The sequence below is a fragment of the Phoenix dactylifera genome, unplaced genomic scaffold (assembly GCF_009389715.1).
Source record: "Phoenix dactylifera cultivar Barhee BC4 unplaced genomic scaffold, palm_55x_up_171113_PBpolish2nd_filt_p 001719F, whole genome shotgun sequence".
Lineage (NCBI taxonomy): Eukaryota > Viridiplantae > Streptophyta > Magnoliopsida > Arecales > Arecaceae > Phoenix > Phoenix dactylifera.
The window spans coordinates 1-12,833 of NW_024069018.1; the positions used below are offsets into that span (position 1 = coordinate 1).

Consider the following 12,833-nt stretch of genomic DNA (forward strand, 5'->3'; position numbering starts at 1 on the left):
GCAGGATTTTTAAAAATAATCGCTCATCCTTATCGAGCACGAAGATTGTTTTTTAAAAAATTCAATAATTTATTTATTTTATTCTTTATTAACCACATCACGTAAAACCGGATCAGTTTTGTTAATCTAAGGTTGCCGGTTATAAATATAATAACAAATGTTAATTGTTTATTACGAAATAAAGTTACTATTGGATTCTACTTATCAGTAGTCCAATCAAAAACATCATTCACTAAATTTTAAAAGGGCTTTTTTTTAAAAAAAATAAAAAGCTTCGGAATGTAACCCTAGGTCAACTACAACAATCTAACCAAGCAAAAAAAGTGGTGATTATGTCATTTTAAAAAAAAATAGTGATTATAAATATAATAGCAAATGCCAATAGTTGCTTTTTTGAGACAGCTTACGAAAATGTCATTGAGGCCATCCTTGTGAGAACCTCTCCCTTGTCCCCAAGGTCATCGAGGTGGCCTGTAGAGATTTCGTTTACGATGCCAAGGCAGAGATTTTGGAGGTGTTCATTGACTCTCCTCCACCTTCGAATCTCACTTATCAGAAGACTTCAAAAACCTCCAAGTACATCAAGAGTTCTATTCGATAGAGGTTATCTCTTGCTCGACGTGTCTACAATTGGAGGGATTCTGCAAATTACTATCAAAATTTTATATGCAATATATGACAATTGTGATATCCAATATCGTATATACTGTAAAGACCGAGAAAACCATCGCATTGGGTCCACTGTTGCCGTCTCTGCTCCATTATGTCCTTCTCACAGATCTCAAAACCGGATGGGTGATCGAAAGGTTATCGTCATGAAAGGAGATCAAACGTTCTTTCGTGCAAAAGATACAACCTCGACCCCAAAAGTAAAAACATTGGATTGATATGCACAATGATGTGGGTTCAAATCCTAGGATAGCCACTTTGTGCAAAAAATACCAAAAATTAGGTCTATTCCAATCCACTCATCCCAAGGCCCTGGATTGCTGGGATGATGATTGGGTCATAGTCCTTTGTAAGTAAACATAGCAAAAGAAATCAAGCAATGGATTTTCTTATAAGAATGGGTAGACATCAGGCATACACATTGTTCCTCTAGCATTTCTGAGGGTTGAGCAAAGATACAAGTGTAACATCCATGATATAAAGTCTAAAGTTTTCTCGAAGAAAGAATAATTATTCAAGATATTCATCAACCTTCTTCTTTTAGCTTCTTATATCTACCTAGGTTCAAGTTCTGAAATCGACAGCTCATTTGGTGACATCGGTATTGCCTTGCCTGAAGCATATGAGCCCATGCTACTCTTTCCAATGCAAAATGCCGGTCTGGAAGGTGCTTGGAGAGAAATAGAGTAGCTGTTGAGCATTACAACAACTTGTGACATGTTGGGTCTATCAGATGGATTTTCCTGGACACACAATAATCCAATGTGAATGCATCTTAACACTTCGCTTCTTGGGCAATGGTTGCCTAAGGATGGGTCCAATTTTTTCAGTATTGTTCCTTCTGTCCACCGCTCCCAAATCTGCATGAAGTGAATTTATTCAATCATTTAGGATAGAACTATATTTGTATCTATACAATTGAAAACTCACATAGCTCAGTAGGTCATGAGCCGATTCAGACTCAGAGTTGCCACTGTTCTTTCTTCCAGACACGATCTCTAAAACAAGAACACCAAAACTGTATATATCTGACTTTATAGAATAGTGCCCACGCATGACATACTCTGGTGCCATATATCCACTGTAACAAAATGAGTAGATTATTTAAAATGCGCTATAATGAACCATGATTAGAATGCATAGATTATTCAAGATTTTTACTTACAATGTTCCAACAACTCGGCTCGTGGTGGCCTGAGTTTGGTCTCCACCAAAAAGCCTAGCCAAACCAAAGTCTGAAATCTTTGGATTCAATTCTACATCTAGTAAGACATTACTGGCTTTCAAGTCCCGATGTACAATTTTTAACTGAGATTCTTCATGTAGGTATAGTAGGCCTCGAGCAATCCCACCAATGATCTTGTACCTTTGCGCCCAGTTTAGCTGCTCGCGCTTTATACGATCTATGTCATATAAACTTAAATGTCAATTAATTACATTGAAAAAAAAAGTTTAATAGTCAATTAAGGTCGCACATAATAGAGTAAGTCCGAAGAAGGGCTGAATGTAACATGATGGGGCATTTATTTCTTCTAAACTAACAAGATGGGTTAAGCTAGAAATGCAAATTGTAGATTTAGTTGGAAGAGGAGAGCCTATATATAAACAAACATCAGAGTTCTAGATTTAGTATTAATATTAATTATAGCTCTACTATATTATGGTCACTGCACAGGTTTCTTAAGAGGGTTGGTCAGATTTTGGTGGAAGATGAAATTATACCGAAGAGAATGGTATCCAGGCTTCTGTTTGGCACATATTCATAAACAAGCAACTTCTCTTGTTCCTCCAAGCAAACACCCAGAAGCCTTACAAGATTCCTATGATGGAGCTTATCAACTAAAACTAGCTCATTTCTCAGCTCTCCAAATCCTTGTGATGAACTAGTTGATAATCTCTTCACTGCCTATTTCTCGCCCATCAGGTAGTAGTCCCTATACAGGATTACAAGATTAACAGGAAATATATAGAACCAGAAAAAAAAAATTAAGGATATAAATAGAACTGATCAGGATAAAGAAAATGAAAAGTATATGTGATAAATCTTTATTTTGGAGGACAATTCTATTAATATTAGATTTAGAGAAGTTTACACAATTGGCTTTTATCATACCTTGTAAACTGCACCAAAGCCACCTTCTCCAAGTTTGTTCTCTTCGGAGAAGTTAGCTGTCGCAGCTCGTAGTGTAGATATATCAAGTAATAGGGACTCGACACTCGCAATCTCCTCTGGGCTAGTCCAATCTACTGAAAGAGCACAGAATATGGAAACTATTGTGAAACATTTTCTCACTGAATCTTATGTATGGAATAAGGGTAACAAGATGAGATAAGTGGAGAAAAAGTTCCAAAAATAATTTTGCTTAAGAAACCAAGTCTGCTTTAGTTTGACAGGCTCATTGATGACCATTGAAATCAATAATCAAGCAACGCATGACTTATTGCTTATAGTAAACTTTTCAGGTCTAACTCCTGCAGTAACTTCACCTAATATTTCATCCTTTCCCATCTGGGTAGATCTTACTGAAACTCACTAACAAAAATTTAAAGAGAAGAGCTGGATATTTTGTGTAAAGCAAGCATTTAATTCATGGGTTACTTACAGGGTAATCTTACAACTGGCTTCCTCCTCCCCCAGAAGCAAAAGCAAAGTATTGAGATCAACAAGAATGCAGCTACTAGGGGTACTGCAGTCGCAAGGACCGTACCTGTGACATTCTTCTTCTTTCCTGCATTGATACATGACTGAATTTTATCTGTATTTCTATATCAAACATGACACATTGATGATATCGAAACATGGAGCTGTTGGTTAAGACATACAGCAAATTAGTGCATCTTTGTTGTGTGTTATAAATGTTTGTGGCACCTATAGAAATTGAGGCCAATGGTTTGTGGGAATATTTTATTAATTATTATTCTATAAATCATGTGGTTCTTACTTTGCAAGCATGCTGACTGGAGTGCCTCGAGTAAGTGGATCAGGTGTGAAGCAGGAACGGAGTTTCAAGAAGGAATGCCATTTCAGAAGAATCCAAGTGCAATTATTATTATGATTATTATTTCACCCCAAGGTTAGTAATCAGAAAGTGATCCTATGAGAGTGTTAATTCGGCGTACTCACGACGGTGTGAACTATCTTTGATCAAACAAGAATAAACTGGTGCTAGTTGGCATACCCTTCAATACTTTAAAGAAAAAAGATGGCTACTTTGGCCGGTTTGTGGAAATAACACTTGTATGTTACAGCACTCATCATTAGTGCCTAGCTATGTTTCTAATATGCAATTGTTACATTTTAATATTGCAGATTTAACAACCCAGGACCTCACCCAAAATGGCTAGCCGGAAGGTATTATTTGAGTTCCTTGATCCTGTATAAGTACCCAAGATCTACCCAGCGAATAACCGATGTAGGACTAAACACACGCCCGCACGGGTCCTCACATACTCCCCCCGTTTATGCCCTGACGTCCTCGTCAGGCTAAAGGTTCAAATCTATTCAAATCTAATCACAAATACCACGATCGGCCTGTGGTCAGCCCCAATGAATCCGGACTGCAGTGTCCCTTAGTCCACATAGGTTATGGGCCGGATCCGCTTTGATACCATTTGTAACAACTCAGGACCTCACCCAAAATGGCTAGCCGGAAGGTATTATTCGAGTTCCTTGATCCTGTATAAGTACTCAAGATCTACCCAACGAATAACTGATGTGGGACTAAACACACGCTCGCACGGGTTCTCACAGCAGACCAGCAAGAAAAAGCTAATCTTTACTGTTACTTTAAGTCACCAGATGCTTCAAATTTTATTCATGGTCAACCAAGAAGTTATGTATTTCTAGATTAATCATTAATATCGAAGGAGATATCTCTAAGGTTTAATACACCTACACCTAAGTTTCTTGTTCTTCGGAACTTCAGCTTTTTATGGGCTTGGTTGCTTTTTCTTTTTAGTCTTTCCTTACAGGGTTAAGTGATTTCTCAAACCATGAGGGATTAAGTGGCTGCTCTCTAGATTCAGAGGCCAATCTGAAATTTATATCTAATGTGTTTTGCTCCCTTCAGTTAAGGGATGAGACTGAGAGAGCTTGTTGGTTGTGGGCACATTAAAAATAGCCCCTTTTACCTACGCCCCCCTCCCCCCCCCCCCCCCCCCCCCCCCCCCCCCCAAAAAAAAAGTAGCCTCTTTTCTTTTTGCCCCCCAACTCATTTCTGTACACAATTTAACGTCTTCCGTTTCTACCGTGTAGTCGCGAGTGGCAAAGCAGCGGGCAAGGAAAACCGTGTTCTCACAACATGCTAATATTTTAGTCCCGGGAATAGTGCCATTTCTTGGCAATTTATCAGGTTATTAAAGTATGTGGGACCAAGGAAAAAACGACGGTTGTGAGGGTGCGGAATACTTCAATGGTCTGACTGTCTGATGTCTATGGTTTTTATTCGGGCTCAGCTAATATTAGTTTACCAAAGGATTATTGTGCTAAATGCCTCAAAAGGGCACTGCTGAGAAGATTTTGGCCCTCATCTCATCTAGACTTCGTTTTATTTTTACCATGAGCAATATTTTATTGATAGATTGATGCCGGACTGACACCGGACTGCTGAGTAAGATGGCAGTCGCATCGTTTTCAGGTGGGCTAGTTGTCTAGACGGAAAGATTTTTATTTTATTTTATTATTATTATTTTATTATATAATGGCGACTCAATATGAGTACAACTAATAAAATTAGAAAAAAAAAATAATGAAGAGAAAACGGAACAAACTCGTGATTCTTCCAAAAGATCCCTCCCGATATTGTGTATTAAAGGAGGCGACCCAGTCAGCAGCACTGTTTTGCCTTCCAATAAACATGAATAACTCGAAATGAGCCACATCCTCTCGAAAGCTTATGCATGTCCTAAAGCAGGCGGTTGCTCGTCGCCATACTTGTGCCGACCTTGAATCCATGCGATCACCGTAGTAGAATTTCCTTCAACGTAGATGCTGTCTGCACCCAGAACTAGACTCGTATAGGTGATGCCTTCCTATACAGCTCTCAGCTCTGCTCCGATGACAGTCACGTCGAATATGCATCATTCTCCGATTGCAACGAGTCTGAAGTCATGACCTCTGATCACAAATCCCACTTCTCCTCTGCCTCCTCCCTCGGACATACTACTGTCAAAGTTTACCTTAAGAAAGCTAGGGGGTGAGGGCTCCCAGGAGACAAAGGCAACCCTAGTCGCTGCAAAAACTGAGTGAGAGTCCCAGATATTCCTAACCGTCGCAAATGAAACCACCGTGTAGTCCTAGTGATCTCAGCAACATGAAGCAGTGCTCTGTCCACCACTGTCCCCAGATGCACCTTTTTGTCCTCAAATATTCAGGCATTTTTGTCAAGCTAGATATGATAGGCCATATAGCCTAAGAAGTCATCTATCGATGACCTAAATTGCGGCATGCTAGGTGAAGCCAGAATGCACCTCCAAATCTGGGCCGCCTATGGGCGTCCAAAAAGAACATGGCTAATGGACTCCTCCACGTCAAGGCATCCCTCTCATGCTGTGGTGATTCTCACTCCCCTTCTAGCCAATCACACTCCTGGTCACAAACATCCCCATGCCATCTTTTAGATGAACAAGGCAACATGGGGGTGGATGTGCATTCTCCAGATCCAGCCTGTATGAATCCGTCGAGTCGTCCCCTGGCTGACCACATCATAAAAGTGTGAAGTGCTTACCTTCGACCTTCCTATATCTCTCTAGACCCTTCTATCTGCGGTCTACTCTGTGGGGATCAGTAATGCCAGGACTTTCTCGGTCAACTGCTCCCTAAAGGCACGTTGAATAAAGATCTTATTCTATCTTCTCTCCTCTGGGATGATCAAATCACAGACTTTGCATCTGACTAAATACACAAGGTCGATCATGGTAGGCCATCGACCGAGCGGCTGCTCCATCGACCGGGCGGCTGCATCAGTCTGAGGAAGGCCGGGCAAAAGAAAGGTTTTTTTGGCCCTTCGACAATTCTACAGTAGGATCTTCATTTAGCAGATTGGGGTGACACTGACCCTCTCCCTTAGCCCTTGCCCCCACCATATCCATAGCCACCCCATCTTCCGGCCCACACCTCTAGTCTAGCCCCTACGGTGCCTGCTTTAGCTGGTGGACTACCAGCCCATGGTTGGCCCAATTTGGGTCCAAACCATTTTCAGTGGGCACTGTGCCCTTGTCCTTGACATCTCGATCTATTGAAGCCATCCTAGAAGCTGACGCCCCTTCAAGGTTGGAGACCTTCTCCACCACGACTGTGTTGGCCTGGATTTCCTCAGCTCGATCGAGCAGGCCCTCCGCTTGGGCCCGGCCCGCATTGCAGCCCAGACTCAATGCCCAAGTGGAGTTGACTCACCTCATCGGCTGAAGTCCTCGAGTCGCCGGCCGGGACCTCCTTCTCCGATGATTTTCTCCGAGCAACCTTGGTTGGCTTCTAACACCCATCCAAATTCGGTGGCAACTTGGGCGAGCTTGGTCTATTTCCGGGGGAACTCGAACTAGATTGGAAAGAGGCTGGCCCTGAGGCTGACTCGGGGGTGGAATCGGTTAGCTTCCTCGGTCGGACCCCTGCATTGGCAGCCCTCGACCGCTGAATTTGGTTGGTGGCCAACCAAGGACCAAAGACTGGGCAGCAATCCCGGTTGGCCTCCTCCATCTCCAGTTGACTCAATGTCTCTGTAGGGGTCTCCACAACCATGGGCACCGGAGAGGCCCTAGCTCCCGCTCCCTCCGTCGAAGTTGGCATGGGGGAGGAGTGTTGAGACACCTTCCACATGGCCAATCCGGGCACAGACATAGCAGAACGCCGGCAGGTTCTCATAGACCAAGGCTTGCCAGAACTTCTGCATCTGCCCCTTGATGAAGATGCCAGACTTGAGGGGGTTTAGGGCACTGATCTCCACTTTGACCCTGGCATAGCTTCCGAAGTTGGTTGGTAAAGCCATTCAGGGTCAGCGGCCGGCCAGCCACCGCCGCGATGTCTAGGATCAAGTCCCTCTCCCAATACTCCAGAAGGAGATATGGGAGCCAAATGCACACCACCACCCAATTCATAGGGTTGATGCCTGGAACAAAGTCTGACATCCACTTCTCAATGGCCAGTAGCTGGCCTGCTAATAGCCATGGACCGTTGGTCAGCGCTGAGTGCCAATCACCTTCGTTCTTGAAGTGGAAGGTGTGGTGTTCCTTCGCCATCGAAAAAGCTTTCACTTCGTAGTCAAGCTTGCCCTTGAGACGTAGCTCTCGGGCAACCCAATCAACTGGGATTCACCACCGCAGGCTTCATATAATCACCCTGTCGAAGCCCATGCCCTCTGGGACTTCTCCCCCCATTCCAATGGCAGCTCGAGGACTTCTATAAAGTGCCGTTGGAGGATCTCGAGCTCCTCCTCCAATATCTTGTGGTTAGTTCACACCGGCTATCAAGGTGGAGCTTGTGCCACCATCAACCATGAGGGATTGGTCTCGGCCACTCTCGGGAGTGGCCGATCCTCGCTACCGGACGACCCCTTGGCCGATCTCGTACGAAGAACCTCATTTGCCACAGCCTCCATCATTGCTCGTGTGCTCCAGTCACCCATCTCCTTGAGTCCCTTGGTGTCGAGGAAAAGCCGCAGTCGCACGGAAATTGAAGCAATGAGTGGCTTTTTTTTCTGCTTTTCTCGCCTTTTTGGTTCATTCGAACAAAGGCCAGGAGGTCTCCTTTCGTGGGGCATCGGAGAGGCTCAAGTCAAGCATGCGACGGCGACTGAATGAGAGACATTTCAGAAGCCTAAATCTCAGTAAAAATTTTGAAAGGTATGCATACAATACTTTCAAAATAATTATGTGACTAAAGGTTCAGAAATGTGCCAAGGAATTGAAGGCGACTGATCTAAGGAATTTCATTGCAAATAACCAAAGCTTGTTTTTTATTAGAAACAAACAGGCCAATGAATTCGCACATTTAATTTGATGGGTGGAAGAAATTTCATTATAAATAATCAAAATTTGCTTTATTAGAAATCAATAAGCCAATGAAATCCACATTTGATGGGGTGAAGAAAAGCCAAATTTCAGCGGTAACACATTCTGGATCTAAATATCTCAATAGATATAACAAGCCATGGCCTAATTTTATTTTACTGACAAGCAGAATTCCGAATATATATCTTTGCGGACAATAGAAAACAGGCAAGGGCAAAGTTACTCATATCAATTAAATTACGTAGAAACATGCATGCAGGACTCAAATTGATAGGATAATAAATAGATAAGAAAACATGAAATATTAAATAGTAGAACCGGAAAGGCTGATCTATTTGCAGATAAAGTGGGAGTTCTGAAACCAAGAACGGATAGGTAGCTCATAAACTGAACTCTAGTTATAACTAAGTTCACTGGTGCTAGAAATAACAATCTTACTCCCCCTACCTTCTTTTCCGGGCGGAGTAATAAGTCGAGGCGCTTGGGGAGCCGCTGGCTGTGCGGCCTCTAGCGGCGACTGAAGCCTTAGCGTTGGTTTCCCTTCGTAAAAGGAGTATATCTCGTACCTATAATTGCAGCCCCCTCCAAGCACCCTCGCTCCCTGTCTCCCCTCCAGCCGGGGGTCTATCGGGTTAAGCATGCTGCTGAGGCACTGCCGGCACTCGCTCGTCGACAGGTCCCGAGTGCACTGCGCCAGCCCATATATCGTCGGAGAAGGAGGGTTGGTGGACTTCATCATCTCCCCGGTCGCGAACATCTCGGTCGAGTTGTAGGCAGCCCAGTCGGCTATCCTGTCCATGAGCACGTCGACAAGCTTGTGGAACCGGCTGGGGTCGGTTATGTTGTTGACGTTATACATCAAGATCTCGTTCGAGGTGTCGATGGTCGTGAGAAAATGCCGGTTGGAGTAGTAGAGGAGGCAGTAGTCGTACCAGATGACGACACATTTGGCGTAAGGGCAGAGAATGGGGGCGTTCTGGATGGCAGTGTCCAGGCAGGAGCGGCAGACGGAGGCGTTGGTGTCGCCGCGGCAGAGGGCTTCTCCGTAGATTTGGTTGGGGTCCTGACCGAAGATGGATTTGGAGAAGCCACCGGAGTTGGAAGTGTTGGAGTCGAGGGAGGTGAGGAGAAGGTTGAGGTTGGAAGCGTAGGTGCTGTTGGGGGTGTAGTTGCCGTTCCGGCCGCAGAATTTGTAGAGGGAGTCAGCGGCGGCTGGAGGGGAGTGGTTGAGGAGGAAGAAGAAGAGCAGAGGGCATAGCAGGAAGAGCGGGGAAGAGGAAGGAAGAGAAGGGAACATGGCGAATTGATGCTATGGTTGTGGTGAGAACTCCCAGAGACGGAGATGATGATCTGATCGGACAATCGAAACCGGGGCCAACCGAGGGAAGGGAACGGTGAAGTCCCCTTTATGTTGTCATTGACCAGTCAAAACGAAATACAGCGCTTATGTTGTCGGGGTGTGATGGGGATCAGATGGCTCTTGAGACCCTTTCGGATGCTGGGATATACCATGCAGGATAAAGAATTGGAATGGTATAGCGTGCACGTGAATAACGTGAGTTTGGGCTCTTTCCTTACTAATTAGATATTCTGCAGTCAAATTACAAACAATAATTTTAAATATTTAATTTAAATAATTATAATACAGATATTTTTTTTCTAAAAATTATATAAAAAAATCTAAAAAAGTTAATTAGTAGATATTTAGGTTTCGTTGCATGTTTTCGGTATCTCAAAGATAGGCTTCATGAAAGCGGTGGACATGAGAGTATGAGACATCAACTGCAAGTGAAAAGGTGAAAGAGGAGGAAGCATGGTGGGAGTAGTTTATATTTCATAGGATAGCTGGGCTGACAAACAATAATTTACACACTATAAAGCTCGCTCCTCTCCATCTCTATTTTCTCCTCTTTTTTTTTTTTTAACTTACATTAGGCACATGCATCCTATTTTTTTCACTAATAATAAAAATATGTCTATTTTTATATTGTCAACCTACATTTTCCGACACCTTTTTCCATCTACCATATTTGCATCCCGGCAAACTTTGGTATGGACAAAGTCCAGCTAGCCCCCCTCAATCTTTTCCCATCTTCAAAGACTCTTTCTAGAGAGGGAGAGAAGATCGAGGTTTCAATTTCTTTCCATTTTTAGACAGGAGCGGCCCCATGCATTTGGAGGCCTAAGGCGAACTCACTTAGCATAACCTTTTTTTTATAATTATGAAAAAAATTTAATAAGTGCAACGAAACCCAAAGACCTCAATCTTTGATAAAAAATGTCCAATCTTTGAAGAAACTCATCAGGAGTAAGCAACAAAAATTGTAAGCAAAAATTACTTGTTGGAACTTGGAAGTGCTCAATATGGTGTGGCTACATCCAGCAACTATGACTCCTTTATCCACCTGATGATAGACTTCATAGTGAAGAGGCTCGAAGTCATTATAATGCAGAAAAGGTTTAGCCAGCTGGGTGGCCTTCAACACGATAGGGAGGTGAGGGCATTGGTCAATTATTTCTCTGGGATGTAGAGACCTGTGCGAGACAAATTTGCCCGCCCTAGCTCTCTCAGATGACAACCATTCTAAACTTTGAAAGGATGTCTGAGAATTTGGACTTCTGGGGAGAGAATGACTTAGAATCGACTTCAAACCTGAAACCATTATTGCTCTACGGTTGTAAATTCATAGTTTCATCTACAGCCCATGTTTAAAATAAATCGTTTCCAAAGATAAACAAACAAACGAAAAAAAAAAGCCAGCCTCAACTCAATCCAAAGCATGATCAAAAGCGTGAAGAACCCCAAAACTCTCCAGAAAAAAACAGATACAGGAAAAAAGATCCAATCTTTATCATATGAACGCCAAAAAGAAGAACAAAAAGATAACCCTGAATGTCAAAAACAAGGTGTGAGAACTAAATGCTCTTACTGACCTCAAATGAAACTATTCTCTCCTTCAGCGGCCCTTGCCCCCGGTATCTCATTCCTCCAAATCTAATATATTTGAGAGAAGACAGAGAAAGAAAGCATTAAAAAAATTAAATTTTTAAGACTCTGGCAGCAGAAAGAGGGGGATTTGATGGCCAAAAGATTAATCTGTGGACTGTGGACAATCCAAACAAAGCCCGGATCAGAGACTTAGAGCGACGGGTATAAATTTCAATAAAGAAGGAAGGATTCAGTAGGATTAGCAAGCATAGGAAGAGCTCAACTATTTAACATTTAATAAGCACAAATTAGGGTCTCACGGTCTCACCTTCCCTGTCAAAATTGAAAATCCAAAGTCTCACGGTCTCACCTTCTCCGTTCTCGTCGTCGGTCGTCCACTCGTCGGCTCGTCCTCGGGCAGCAGCGGCAGCTCCGGCGCCGGAGGCGGAACGGGGGGACTCGCCGGCCGCCGCCTCGCCGAGGAGGTTGTCGGCTTGTCGCCGCGACGCCGCCTCGCCTGTGAGGCTGAGCCTGAGCGACTCTGCGACGGACGACGGTCCTCGCCTCCTCGGGCAGCTCCGGTGCCGGAGGCGGAACGAGGGGAGTCCCGTGAGTCCCGGGGACTCGCCGCCTCGCCGAGGAGGTTGTCGGCTAGTCGCCGCGACGCCGCCTCGCCTGTGACTAAAGGGCGGCGGGCGGGTCTCCGGCGGTGGGAAGCCGGTGGAGGAGGCCTCCGGGATGAACGGGGCTGTCGAAGTACGGCGGCCGTTGGACGTAACTGTGTTCGTGTTCGGATCGGCTGCGGCCTCCGGCGACAAGGTGACGCTGGCCGGGTACTGCCCGGTCTCCGACGAGCTCGAGCCGTGCCGGTGGGAGATCATCACGGCGCTGGGTCCGATGCTCCACAGTTCCGGATGGTCCTCTGATAGATGGGTGCCTCTCGAAAACAAACTCCTCAAAATTCTCTCTATTCTGTAATATAAAAAGAACGCGAAACTTTAAGATCACTGGACGCATCAAGTTGCGGTTTTGGTGATCACGACGAATTGTGCCTCAAGAATATAAAGTTTGTGCCTGAAATTGTTAATGTTTCCTTTTTGCTGATGTGAATTTGATTTTTGGCTTGAGTTCTATTGCAAGTTCTATCAAAACCAATTTCTTTAAAATAGGACATCTAATGCTGTTCAATTTAATATTCCTGATCTGTTTGTAGAACTAAAATAGTACCAAT

General features: G+C 44.0%; 1 protein-coding gene and 1 pseudogene across 1 annotated transcript; both read right to left on the reverse strand.

The window, feature by feature from the left end:
* Positions 1-1,043: 1,043 nt before the first annotated feature.
* Positions 1,044-10,324, reverse strand: LOC120109016 (annotated as a pseudogene).
* A 1,142-nt stretch (positions 10,325-11,466) lies between these two features.
* LOC120109017 (uncharacterized protein DKFZp434B061-like) lies at positions 11,467-12,833 on the reverse strand. Its single transcript, XM_039122749.1, has 2 exons — positions 11,973-12,833; positions 11,467-11,668 (listed from the first exon to the last, which is right to left on the reverse strand). The coding sequence occupies exons 1-2, from the start codon at positions 12,481-12,483 to the stop codon at positions 11,655-11,657; spliced, it is 525 nt and encodes a 174-aa protein (XP_038978677.1). The 5' UTR covers positions 12,484-12,833; the 3' UTR covers positions 11,467-11,654.

Coding starts and splice junctions, on each gene's coding strand:
- LOC120109017 (XM_039122749.1), bottom strand. CDS start 12,483: ATGATCTCCCACCGGCACGGCTCGAGCTCGTCGGAGACCGGGCAGTAC.